General features: G+C 36.8%; 1 protein-coding gene across 4 annotated transcripts in view; it reads left to right on the forward strand.

Annotated features, from left to right (window-relative positions):
• RECK (reversion inducing cysteine rich protein with kazal motifs) overlaps window positions 1-13,235 on the forward strand; it is an 88,419-nt gene that overhangs the window by 20,431 nt on the left and 54,753 nt on the right. Inside the window, exon 2 of one of the 4 annotated variants that reach the window (XM_072841928.1) lies at window positions 964-1,065. The exons of the other annotated variants lie outside the window; for them this stretch is intronic. Coding sequence (XP_072698029.1) covers window positions 1,045-1,065 — 21 coding nt within the window. The 5' untranslated portion in view covers window positions 964-1,044. The remainder of the gene's footprint in view (window positions 1-963; window positions 1,066-13,235) is intronic. 4 annotated transcript variants of the gene reach the window in all.

Here is a 13,235-nt window from a genome sequence, read left to right on the forward strand (position 1 = left end):
TCAAATCTTAAAAAAAAATTTTTTTAAGTAATGCCTAAATCACATATACAGAGACTTTAACCTGTAGTGTATTCATAATAGCAACTGGTTATACCCAAGATTGTAAAATAGTTTTTCTTAGGTTCCATATCCTTTTTGCTCCTTTTCCTATACCTTGACCTATTCAGGTATCCATCTTTACAAACTCTCTGGAATTGAAAGAAACAATCACACTGCCAGTGCGAGTAGCTTCAAACTTTCCTAGCTCTCACATTTGGTGGAAAAAGTACTAAATTACACAGGCTATATAATTAATCTAAAGGACTCTTGTCTCCCAATAGTAGTATTTCAAACACTGTGTACTAGATGGGATAGTTCCAAGGGCAAGGATAGAGGAGATATTTCATGTCATGCAAGTATGTTCAGAAGATTGTCCCTGATGTGAAAAAGCTCCTCATTAGACTACTTTCTCTAGTTTCTAGAACTCCATTGTTAAATGTGACATTATTGTCCTTCAAAGTGGAAGACCATGCAGCTAAGGATAGTTACGTCCATATGCTTCATTCATCATTTTTATCTATACACATTGGAATTCCTTTGCCTTTAATAGTCTGTGTTCTCTTGGAGAAGAAAGAATAGTTCTCTTAGCAGCTTCTAAGTTATAGTTCTGCCTTTTTTTTTTCTTTTCTCAGTGCCTATAATTATATCTCTTGATTAATATTTTTAAATTGGGAAAATCTTATTTATCTTTTGTCCCTTTGCTAAGTTATTTCTGTTTCTCTGAAGACACATTTCCAAATTAACTGCAACTCTCTGTTCTTATTAAAAGGAGCCTTGCTGCAAAGAAATAAAAGATCTTTCTTTTTTTTCCTTATCTCTCTACCTTTGAAATAACTAGTTTTAGTTTCTCCTGAACAAAGTGGCTAACTGTGATAATTCCTTCTTCTCTCCCACATGATGTCTGACACTGTCCATCTCCTGTAGCCTGTCCTCCATTATTTTAGTGTGCTTCCTTCTCTTGTCTGGATTTCTGCATTGCCCTAGGAAGTCTGCCAGTATGTGTTGATGAAGGACGGGACAGGAAAGGTAAGAGAGATAAACACTGTCCAATGAGAGAAATACTAAGGATAGTTTACTTTTCCCAGTCTGTCCTCCCTTATTGGCCTACAATTAAGCAACTGTTTTCCAAAAATCTACATGCAAAGAAGGTTCTTTTACATATATATAAAATATATGTGTGTAAAAATAAATATGTAAAATACATATATGTAGTATAATATATATGAAAAATATACATATGTAATATAAATCTGTTAAAAAGTGACTAGAAGTTATTCAAGATAACTCAAGACTCCATTTGATTCCTTTTTTTTTTAAAGATTTTATTTATATATTTGTGAGAGAAAGACAATATGAGCAGAGGAGGGGCAGAAGCAGAGAGAGAAGCAGACTCCCCACTGTGTGGGGAGCTGGGGGGCTAGACCCGGGGACCCTAGGATCATGATCCGAGTCAAAGGCAGATGCTCAACTGACTGTGCCACCCAGGCACCCCTCAATTTGATTTCTTATGTGTTAGAAATAAAAAGGACAAAAGTACTTCAATGCAGAAGGAGGATTCTGCATTATAAACCTCAAATAACAGTGACACTCATAATTGTTGAAGTCTAGTTCAAGGATGACTATTTTGTAAGTGAATGGGGTAAATTTGGTGTAGTGCAACCTATTTTAACTGGATTGGCTGTTTATCAATATAAGAGTAATTTCTAAAACTAGACTCTTGGTATCTTTTCCTTAACATTGGGGTGGTCCCTGGAGTGAACTTCCAGATGTGTAAGCTGTTACTTTAGGTTTACAATTATATGGGTTAACATTTACCCTGAAGGATGGTTTTATGTGGCTTGATTAGGTAGTCAAAGAGTGAGTAATTTTATTTGGAGGAGCTAATGTTAGTCTTTACTGGTAAGCTGCTGCAGTATCCCCTGAGATTTCCTGAGAAATTTGCTTCTATGAATAAAGTTTAAAATTGTTAATGCCATTTAAAATTCTGTTTTGTTCCAGCCAAGCTAAGCTAAAACAGTTAAATGTTATGTCTGATTTTAAAGCATCTGGTTCCTTTTCTTATGCAAATCAACAATTACTCATTGAATATGAGAGACAGTTTCATATAATAGAAAGCATAAACTTTGGAGTTATACCTCACTTAGAATTCCAGTATATACTCACTTAGAATTCTACTTATAACTTAAACTGAAATACTAAAGAATTGTATCTGAGTGAAGAATTAAAATATATACTGCACACAAGAGGGCTCAGGGAAACCAAAAAGCAGAGTGAGCACATTTGGGATTTATCAGGGGAAACTTTGCAAAGGAGAAAGGCCTGAAAGGATTGGCATACTTTGGTAAAAAGACTGTGGACTAAAAGCATGTTAGCAAAATCACACATGGCTTATGCAGGGGATAGAAAGAAAATAGGCCTGTTTGGGCTGAGAATCTGTGCTTATTAGTTGGATAGGCAACATAGGACCAGATCCTGGAAAGATGATATTTGAGGACTTAGCCCATCATTAAGTAGAAGGAGGTGATGAAGACTCTAATAGGAGACCAACATAACAAACTCCGTATTTTAGAAAGCTAAGAGCCTTAATTGTGTACATGCTAAGTTTTGGGTTTTTTTGTTTTTTTGGTTTTTTTCATGCTAAATTTTAGATCCCACAGACCCCTCTTAACTTAGCTAAAAGCAGGTAAGGACCCAAACTAGGATGATAACAATAGAACCAAGTATTCAGGAATAAATCAGAGATTTAAAGGCAGAATCCATCAACAGGATTTGTTATAGTGGATTGAATATAGGAGATACTGTTCAGGAAAATATACAAAAACAGTTATTAGTGAATTGGGAGGTAGAACTAAAGAAATTGTATGGACAAGCAGCACAGAAGGCAGATTGAAAGAGAGCTTAAGGAACATGGGAGATAAAGTGTTCTGATTGGAATATTAGAAGAAGAAAAGAGAATATGGGACAGAGGCAATATTTGATGAAGCCCAACAAATCTCCAGCAGGATGAAAAAAAAATCCATACATTACAGACACATCTCATAGGAGTCAGAAAAAAAAAAAAAAAAAAAAACATTGCCTTCCAAGAAGACTAACCGCTGATTTCTCAATAGCAATAGAGGAAGCCAGGCACAGTGGAATGATACCTAAACTGCTCTGAAAGAAAATAATTATCAACCTAGAATCCATATCCAGTAAAAATATTTTTCAAGAAAGGGCAAAATTAAGGTATTTTCAAAAAGCAAAAATGAAGAATTGCGATTAATGGACCTTTTATAGAAGTCTAGAAGCAAAAGAGAATGAGAATGATGAAAATACAAAGTGACTAAGTTAAAACACACAAATTATAGAAAACAATAACAATATTCAGTTTTTAAGCCAGAGAAAATACACAGCAACAATAGCATATATGTTGAGAAGGAAGTTTAAAGAAATTAAGGGATACTGAGTGTTAGATGTTTTTAAATGTAAAAACCTATATCTCAGAGGTAGTTCAGAATATAGGACTAACGAAGAGAGAGATCATGCCCAAGTCAACTGTGAAGTAACCCTGTGAAGTCAAAGAAAACTCGATGAAAGAGAAAGTGTTGAAAATCAAGTGGAGAGCTGGATTTTGAAATTCCTTTTTTAAGGACTGGAAGACAAGGATCCAGATATGGATTAGGAGGACCCTACCTGTGTTGAATGACACTGTTGGAATGAGATGTTCCAAGAAAAAGAGAACTAACTCCCTATCAAGGAAATGTTCAAGCAAAGGTTTACTTGATTCATGTATTGTGGAAGGGATTTCTGCAATAGATGAGAGATTTGGCTAATGATCTCCCAAGTCTGCAGTTCTCTTTTTCTAACCCATACCTAAGAAAGAGTACTTCCTTCAGTACTGATGAGTACTTTTCCAGAATCACACTTTTGATTAGAGCCACCAGTATCAACCAGTGGCTTGATAACTCTGACAAAGACATGTTCAGGTATCATGGACCTGCTTAGTTCTAGGTTCTCCATGCATTTTCACAGGCACGGTCATTGGCCCACCTAGAAGTATCAGTCAGTCCACATAGATTCATAAGTTTGTGATACTAGAACCAGGGATGATCTTCAAAATACCTAAGAGCTGAAATGACCTTGGCACCAGCAGAACAGATGCTGGCTGGAAACCATCAGCAAGCCATCCTAGTGCACACTGCCTCATTAGAACCAAAGTAAAAACGAACTCATATTTTCTGTGAGTTGTGAGATATCTAGTATTATTTTTCTGTGTAGCCTTTGTCTGAAAGTTACCTGAAGATATTTTCTTCTAGCCCTCAAAATGGTGATTAAAGAAAGAATTTTGTTATTCATAGTTTCTTTCTTAAATGTCAGAATGTTAACATGTTGTGAGGCTGATAAATTTCCAGAGGCTTGTTAATGGCTGTAGAGTGATGACACAGATTTTAGTTTCAGGTTCATAAATCTATTTCATACCTTTATGTTGGGCTTTACTGCCATTCTTATAATGGTCATAAATATAAATACTTTTTCCATTTGCTGCATGAGCCACTGAAATACAGTGCTACAGATTTGTCATTTATTTGTTTCTTCTTTCTTTCATAGATCCTTCTCTATACTTTTATTCTTTTTAGAAATGCGATTTTCAGTTCTTTCTTTCTTGGCTTTTTTTTTTTCAGTCATTTGATCTTACCTCATTAAGTAAACTGAGAAATTATAAAGGAGAGGCAATAAGTATTTTTGTGAGGACTCTTTTATCTTAAGGCATTTAAGTTATAAACTAAACAGTTGATAAACTAAACTAAATCTGTTCTGGGGCTCTGGTTCTGTGATTGCTAAGATAAAATTAAGATTCTGAGGATAGTAAAAAGAGGCCCTAAGAATCACAAAAACAAAGGTAGTTGGCCTTGTGAGTTTCAGACTCAATTCTATCAGCACCATCCTGTCAACAGACAGCTCAGTACATAAGAGAAAGGTTCATGTATGTGTTAATTTTTGATTTTTGAAAATTCTAATGTTCAAAATTCAAAATGATATACAATAAAAAGTCTTTTTTTCAACCTTCTGTACTATGGCCACCTAGTTCCTAAAGTCATTTATGCATATAAATGCATATAAAGGTAAATATATATTTAATTCTTGTCTACCCCCATAACACAAATGGTACCTTGTCATATCCCTGGATGCCAGTGTTTGGTACATATTTATGTATGCCTACACGGGCTGTACAGTGTATTCTCAGGAAATGTCACAGTAAAATGTTCTGCTTTAAAGATTTCTTATGTATTTTATTAATTTTATTTTCCTTTTTCTCTCAAATTAACCTTGATTCTAGATTTACTACCAGAAGCATAAAGGAAAGGGATGAAGAAGTAGTCCTAAAAATTTAGAGATAAGAAGGCAGGGATGTCAGGGCCAGCAGGATTCTCTGGACAAGTAGAGGCATCCAGTGCCTCATGTGATTGGATCTTTTTTGCAGTGTTCTAAGGGTAAACCATCTTGTGTGGCAGATGACTATCTAGGCAGTAGATAGTGAGCTTTGGGAGATTTAGCAAAAAGAACAATGTGGTACTTTGCCCCAGCAAAGCTTTCAGGACCTAAATGTAAAGCTTCTTTTAGTTAGTGCTAAGGAAATTCCAAGAATTGGCAGAATATAGTAAATAGAAGACTGTGAATGGGAGGCTTGTACATGATAAAATGCTATACCAAGACCCTGATCAGAGTAGATATGAGCCGTTACCTGCAGCTGATGAGCTCCAAAAAGAGCGAAACCTATTAGGTCCTGCAGTACTGGCTTAAGATATAAAACCTTGATTATATTCCATTTGTATGTGGTTTTGTTGTGTCATATTTTGTATTAGAAGGGAATAACTCCTATTCAATGTCCTTGTGCCAATGTCTGCTCTCTAGTCCGTACTTCTCAAGAGTCATCTGAATGAGATCATCCCAAAGGGATGTTGGATCAAGTTTAATTGATTAGATTGTGACCTGGTCTAATCTAAATGGCCAGGTATTCCCCCCCCCAGACAATCTCATCTACTCCCGTAGTTTTAATTGTCCCAATGTAATAAGAACTCTAGAATCCTCTTTGCTAACTTCTTTCTCTGAGTTCCTGAATCACTACTGGATATGTGTACTTTTGATGTTCAAAGAACATTTCAATTCAGCCAGACTGATTGTTACCTTCCCTACTTCTCCATCCTTCTACCTCACTGCTGTGTGCACATGGACACACACACAAACAAACACACACACACACAAAACTTACATTTTTCATACATTTCTTGTTTGGTTGTTCTAGTGCAGTCCTCCCAGATACACAAATTAAAAGCCTAAGAGGTGTTGTCTACACTTTCCTTTTTCTCACCACCTCCTACAAATAAGTGGCTATCAAGCCCTAAAGATTTGCCGCCAAAATTGATCTTCAGTCAGTCTCCTTTCCAGATCCTTGGTTACTGCCTTACCTCAGGCCCCTATACCACTTTTCTGGACTACAGTAATGCCCAACTAGCCTTCCTATTTAATTTCTCCCTCTGTTTACTCTCTCCACTTTTCATAGGGTGATCTCTTTAGAGACGAGGTGTGGTCATGTCACTCCCATCCTTAAAACTCTTCAGTGGCTCACCTGCACCATATAGTCCATGTTCCTCTACCTGGTAGATGAAGCTTTTCTCCATCTAGCCACTGACTATCTTCTCCTTGACACTTCAGCAGTATGCTACTTGTAACTTCCCAGACTGACCATGTGTTTTGTTGTAGTTGGACAACCTGTTGGTTCTACTAGAATTCCCTCTCCCAGAATCCATCCTAGTACTCTATCCAGGGGTATGCTGGAGCTAATGCCTACTAGCGAGGGAGAACTGTTTGTTAAATATTCAGGAATTTTGCCAGCCAGTTTTTAACTCAAAAACATCAATGATGGGGGTATTTTCACCACAAACATCAGTAAATATTACAAATCAGGACTTACCCTCCACCCCCACCCCTGCAAAAGCTGGTCCTATCACACCAGTACTCGTGTCCAACTGGCAATAATCTTTGCCTCAAATTCTGGCTTAGATAGTTCTTTGAAACCTTTCCTGCCCAGCCCTCTTTTTTTTTTTTTTTAAGATTTTATTTATTTATTCATGAGAGAGAGAGAGAGAGAGAGAGGCAGAGACACAGGCAGAGGGAGAAGCAGGCTCCAGGATCAGGCCCTGGGCTGCAGGCAGCGCTAAACCGCTGCACCACCAGTCCAGCCCTTTTTTTTTTAAAGATTTATTTATTTATTCATGAGAGACACAGAGAGACATAGGCAGAGAGAGAAGCAGGCTCCCCGCAGGGATCCTGATGCGGAACTCTATGGATCCCAGGATCATGCCCTGACGTTCAACCGCTGAGCCACCCAGGCATCCCTCCTGCCCAGCCCTCTTAACTCTACACACATAAAATTGCTACTTCTAAACACTTTACATGCTTAATTATAGCATTTGTTACCTTGTAGTATAACTCTTTGTTTACATGTCACATTTTAATATTAAACTCTTGAGTTCCTGGGGCAGAGTCTACCTCTCAGTTGTCTTTGCATCTGTCATTCATTTCACTCAACATTCACTGAACTGATATACACCGACTGATATACTTAATGTATGTCAGACCCTGTTCTCAGGGTATAGGAGTGGAAGGATTTAGCCATTGTCTGTAAGAAGCTCATAGTCTAGTCTATGGGAAGAGAGAAATTCAAATAGTTTATTAAAATACAGTAAGACAAGTACATTGCTAGAAGTCTATACAAGACATTGGAACCTGAAGGAAAAATAAATCCAAACAAAAACCCCTGCCCAGTGTAATGGGAAAGTCTTCACAGAGCAGGTAAGACTTAAAGGATGAACAAAAATTTGTCGCCTATAAATAGGTGCTACAGTTAGTATTTTTATAAATAGAATTTTTTAATAGAAATGTTTTCCATTCTGGAGCTGAATTATACAAAGTTTCTTTGTTTCAGAGTAAATAGCAGTTTTATGTGGAAACTTTGTGTAAATGTCTACGAATTAGGCATTCTCAGAATGAGTACAGAAAGCACTGAATTCTGTATCTGTTATCACAATACTGTTGTATAGCAAACTATCCCCAAACTTCATAACCTGAAACAATAACAGTTTTTTGTTTCTTACAAATCTAAGGCAGTTCTGATCCAGCCAAGCTTAGCGGATTTTGGCTGGGCTTATTCATGCTTCTGCAGTTAACTCACAGGTCAGCCTGACCCTAGCTTCTTTAAGGATGCTTTTGGCTAAGCTCAGCTCTCCTCCATGTGTCTCTTCTAGCCCTCTAGCTCAAGCATGTTCCTGTGGTGGTGACAGGGGTCCAAGAGAAGAAGTAAAAAAGATGCAAGTCTCAGTGCAAGCCTTTGGTTGCCTCAAGCTTGCTACTACTGTCCACTTGACCAAAGTAAATCATGTGGCTAAGTCCAGAGTTAAAGTGAGAGAAATAGAGGGAAATGTAAAGAACTGGAGCCATCACTGCCATCATTTTACCACACTTTGCTGAGCTCCTTCTAGACCTTGTGTTACTCTACAAATGTTACTTGCACTTGAATTTGCTTCCAGTTGGTTGGATGCTCTGGTGATAATGAGCAAACTTCTTTGAGCAGTCTAGACCTATTATTCTTTATTTTTAAGATTTTATTTATTTATTTATGAGAGACACAGAGAGAGAAAGCGAATCAGAGACATAGGCAGAGAGAGAAGCAGACTTTCTGCAGGGAACCTGATGCTGGACTTGATCCCAGGATTCCGGGATCACGACCTGAGCCGAAGGCAGATGTTCAACTACCAAGCCACCCACATGCCCCTAGACCTATTATTCTTATTTCAATTTTTGATGTTTTTTTTATCTAACTCTTGAAATGATATTTATTATTTGGAAGGCAGAAACTAAATCACTTGTCTAGTGATATCCATATCATGATATTAAATGCTTATTCTGGTCACTTAAACTTTTTGACTAAAAAGCCATGGTGTCCACAACAAGGAAAAAACATCTTGTAGAGGCTTACAACCATGTTTGTTTTTAAAGATCAATTATTTAGGGGTACCTGGCTGGTTCTGTTGGTAGAGTATATGATTTTTGATCTTGGGGTTGTAAATTCAAGTCCCACAGTGGGCCTAGCACTTATTTAAGAATAGAATAGAATAGAATAGAATAGAATAGAATAGAATAGAATAGGTCAATTATTTAATCTCTCCAACTTAGCATATGATAAGCTAGATTCCTCATATGAAATGCAAAATTTCAAAGTGGAAGAAGTTTCAGTCCATTTATGAAAGAGAAACATTTTTTTTTTTTTTTTTTTTTAGAAACATTTTATTTATTGAGGCTTTAGGAACAGAGCATCTCCTTTACTTTTATTTTTTTTATTTTTTTTTTCTCCTTTACTTTTAACTTGTAGCCTTGGGAACAGGGAACATTAAATAACAGTTCATAAAAGTGCTCTTTTGGATCTTTGTCCAGAAGTGACTAAAACATCCAAAATGAACCTTTTTTTTTTTAATGAGGTTCATATGATCAGTATTTGTTTAGTTTTCCTCATCCTTGTCATTGAGACAAGTGAGCAAATGGAGAAATGTTAGAAAGGAAAAAAGAAGTCCCAGAAATGGAAAAGTATATGTGGCTGGGACAGAAAATGAATCCACAGAGCCTTCTTGTGAGCAAGTGTTTGGACCAGGAAAGTCTACCTCCCAGCTGTACCCTGATGGCTTTTCCCGCAAAGGAAGATCAGTGTGGCTTGAAGGATAACTATGGTTCCCTTGACTTGGATTTTACTTTGTTTTTACTTTTTCTGCCTGGTTTGCCCCCTACTCCCCTGCTCCCAACACTAGGTGGAAGGGCTTGCTGCAATTCTCTAAAACCATTGGGAATAGAGCAGGGAACTGGAAGTAGCTACCTAAGGAAAGATTTCATGATCTATTTTTTTAAACGACTTTATTTATTTATTTGACAGAGAGCAAGCATAAGCAGGTGGAGTGGCAGGCAAGGAAGAGGGAGAAGCAGGCTACCCACTGAACAGGACCCTGGGATCATGATCTGAGCTAAAGGCAGACACTTAACCAACTGAGCCACCCAGGCGCCCCTTGTGATCAAATATTTTTAAGAGAAATATTATGAATCTCAAGAAGTGATGTTTTCCCCACAATTTAATGTGCTGATTCTAAAAATGGGAGACTGTTAAAAACTAATTATTCTGTGGACATAAATTCAACCTTGCATTGGCTGCATTTGGAAAAATAATCCAGTCTTCTTACAGTGTAGTGGCATGAGAGAGCAGTCTGTGTTCTAGCTCTGCTCTGCCTTTTGTTTACTGTGTACATCTCTCTCTCCAGCTGGATAGTGAAGGCTTTTGGATTTGAAGATCCCTCAAAATACTGTCAACTCCAGCACACTGCTGGGTTCTTTGGGTCTCTGAGGTTGTGGTAGATCCTCATCTTGGTAACACTGCAATTTTTTTAACACTGCAATTTTTATCAATTCTAGAGTAAGATGAGCAGAGTGAAGAAGCTGTTATATGGAGACAGCATGGGTATAGTATTGACAGAAGGTCAAAAGAGGCTCCATACATTATTATGAAGCCTCAGTAACTTCCTTTGCCACCAGATGGCGACCAGGCATTTGCAAGACTTAAGAATTGGCTTTAGCCAAGACTAAACAAATGTCTTAAGAAATGAAGAAATTATAAGTTAATGGTGTAACTGATTATGTATATGTCTTAAACCCTGTCAAACTAATCAGCAATAGTTTAAACATTGAAAAGGTAGAGCTACTTATAGCTTACACATTACAAACAGTTACCTAAGGTATAGTTTATACTTACTTATAGTTATCTAAGGTTAGGAATGTTTTATCAAAGAGGGGGATATGAGCAGAGTTTGAAATCATGATGAGTATAAAGTAAGCAACAGAGAATTGATGAATTCATCAAATACTGGTATACTTGAATGAAGGACCATTCTTTAAAACCTTAAAATTAATAAACATTAAAGTAGAAGTGTAAAAAATGGTATTTATTAATACTGGAGGTACTGCTGTGTGGAAATATAAATGCTTTTAGTTCAATAAAATAAGGTAAACCTATCCATGAAAGGTCTATCAATGAACATTAAGAGAAAATCAGAAGTGCTTGAGGAACATTTCTGAATTCTGGATGTGACATCGAGGAAGACAATTGTGACCTCCTTCTACCTCGGGTTGGTAGGCTTTTTCTATAAAGGGTCCAGATATTTTAGGATTACAGTTTATATGGCCTCTGTTTACTCAACTCTACCATTGTAGCATGAAGTAGCCATATACAATATGTAAATAAATGAGTGTGACTATTATAATAAAACTTTATTTGCAAAAAAAAAAAAAAAAGGCAGCAGGCAAGATTTTGCATATGTGCCATAGTTTGCCAACCCACTTGTAGATGAAAGCTAAAGTTCTAAGTATTTCTCCTTTTTAGGCCTCCATCCCTGGCTTTGGTCAAATAAGGGGTTGAATTAGATGATCTCTGACTTTTTTCAGTTTTGTGTCCTTTAGTATCTTTCTCTGAAGCTAAGTGATTCATCAGGCCAACTCAGAATGATATTTCTTTCACTTGTAAGGTCAAATTTCAAAAAATCCAGCTTGGACAAATTTGTCTCTAGAACAGGGTTTCTGAACCTTGGCACTATTGATATTTTGATCTCTCTTTTTTTTTTAATTGCTGTTGTGGGAGAGCTGCCATGTGCACTGTAGGATGTGGAGCAGCATCTCTGGACTCCTCTACCCATTAGATGCTAGTAGCACACACCCTCCTCCTCCACACCCAATGTCCCCTGGAAAGCAAATTACTCCCAGTTGAGAACTACTGCTCTGTAGACTTGTATGAGTAACTGGAAGAATAGCAAAACTGGAAATCAGGCCATTTGACCCAGAATGGCCACCAAGATAATAAACACATTCCTTCAGGTACAAGGTCAAAAAAGTCAAACCCAAAACAGCAACCAGTTTATTAAAAAGAGAAAGACAAAAAAAAAAAAAGACAATGAGAATCAAAAGGGCCTGGTAAGTTGGTAGTAGGTTGCTTTTTTGTGTTCTTTTTTTTTGGGGGGGGGGGGGGGAGTTGTGAAATGGTGAGAGGCAGGGCAGAGAGAGAGAGAGACAATACTTTTTTTTTTTTTTTTTGAGAGAGACAATTCTAAGCAATCTCCACACACAGTGTAGAATCCAACTGGGGGCTTGATTTTATGAACCTGAAATCACGACCTGAGCCAATATCCAGAGCTGGACGCTTAACTGACTGTGCCACCCAGGTGCCCTAGTAGATTGCATTTTAATATTGATTTAGATCATTTTATGGAAAATGTTCCTAAAACCACTGAACCAAAATAGGTGGCTATCTTTTACAGGTAGGTAAAAAGTCAAAGAAACATGGATGAAGAGAGATGTAGAAAAGATCATTAGTACCAAAAATGTTTGCTTTTCACTCATAATGCTGATGATCAATCTCTAACAGAAAGAATTCATACTGGATAAATTCATTAGCCCTTATCTATGAAGTATGGGTTTTTTGTTTTGTTTTGCTTTAAATGGATAAATCAAGTATGGTTTATTTCTACAGTAGAATATTCTTTAGTGGAGAAAATGAATGCAGTATAACTTCACACAGCTACATAGATGGATCTTTGAAGGTAGATTTTAAAATGTCAGTAAAGCTGGTCCTTTAAAAGTCCAGATCACATAGCTGGCTTGTAATTTAGCTACAATTAAAAGCTAAAGTCATCTTTATTCAACTTAAAGAGCACTAGATTTCCATCTACCGTTTATTTATGCCCATATTATTTCTTCTAAGAATTCATTCTCTTAAACCTGATGACTCCTAAAATTCTAAAAAAAAATTCTCTTCCAATTTTAAGGGATATTAATCATAGCTGACAAGCCCTGAATATCCAAATCACTTTAAACAAGATATTTTTTGTTTTTTGTCGTTTTACTTCTTGTTTTCCTTGCAGTGACAACACAGTGTGGTATTTTCTGAACAATGATATAAGAACTATAGAAATACTAATTCTGGTCTCAGACTCTGCTTTTGACTTGTTCTATGACCTTGGGCAGTCTTTCTAAGGAAACAGCTTGTTCATCTTTAAAATGGTAGAAAGATTCTCTAAATTCCCAGGGTGGCTACATAAGAATCATCTTTTTAAATTTTATTTTAGTTCCAG

The sequence above is a fragment of the Canis lupus genome, chromosome 10 (assembly GCF_048164855.1).
Source record: "Canis lupus baileyi chromosome 10, mCanLup2.hap1, whole genome shotgun sequence".
Lineage (NCBI taxonomy): Eukaryota > Metazoa > Chordata > Mammalia > Carnivora > Canidae > Canis > Canis lupus.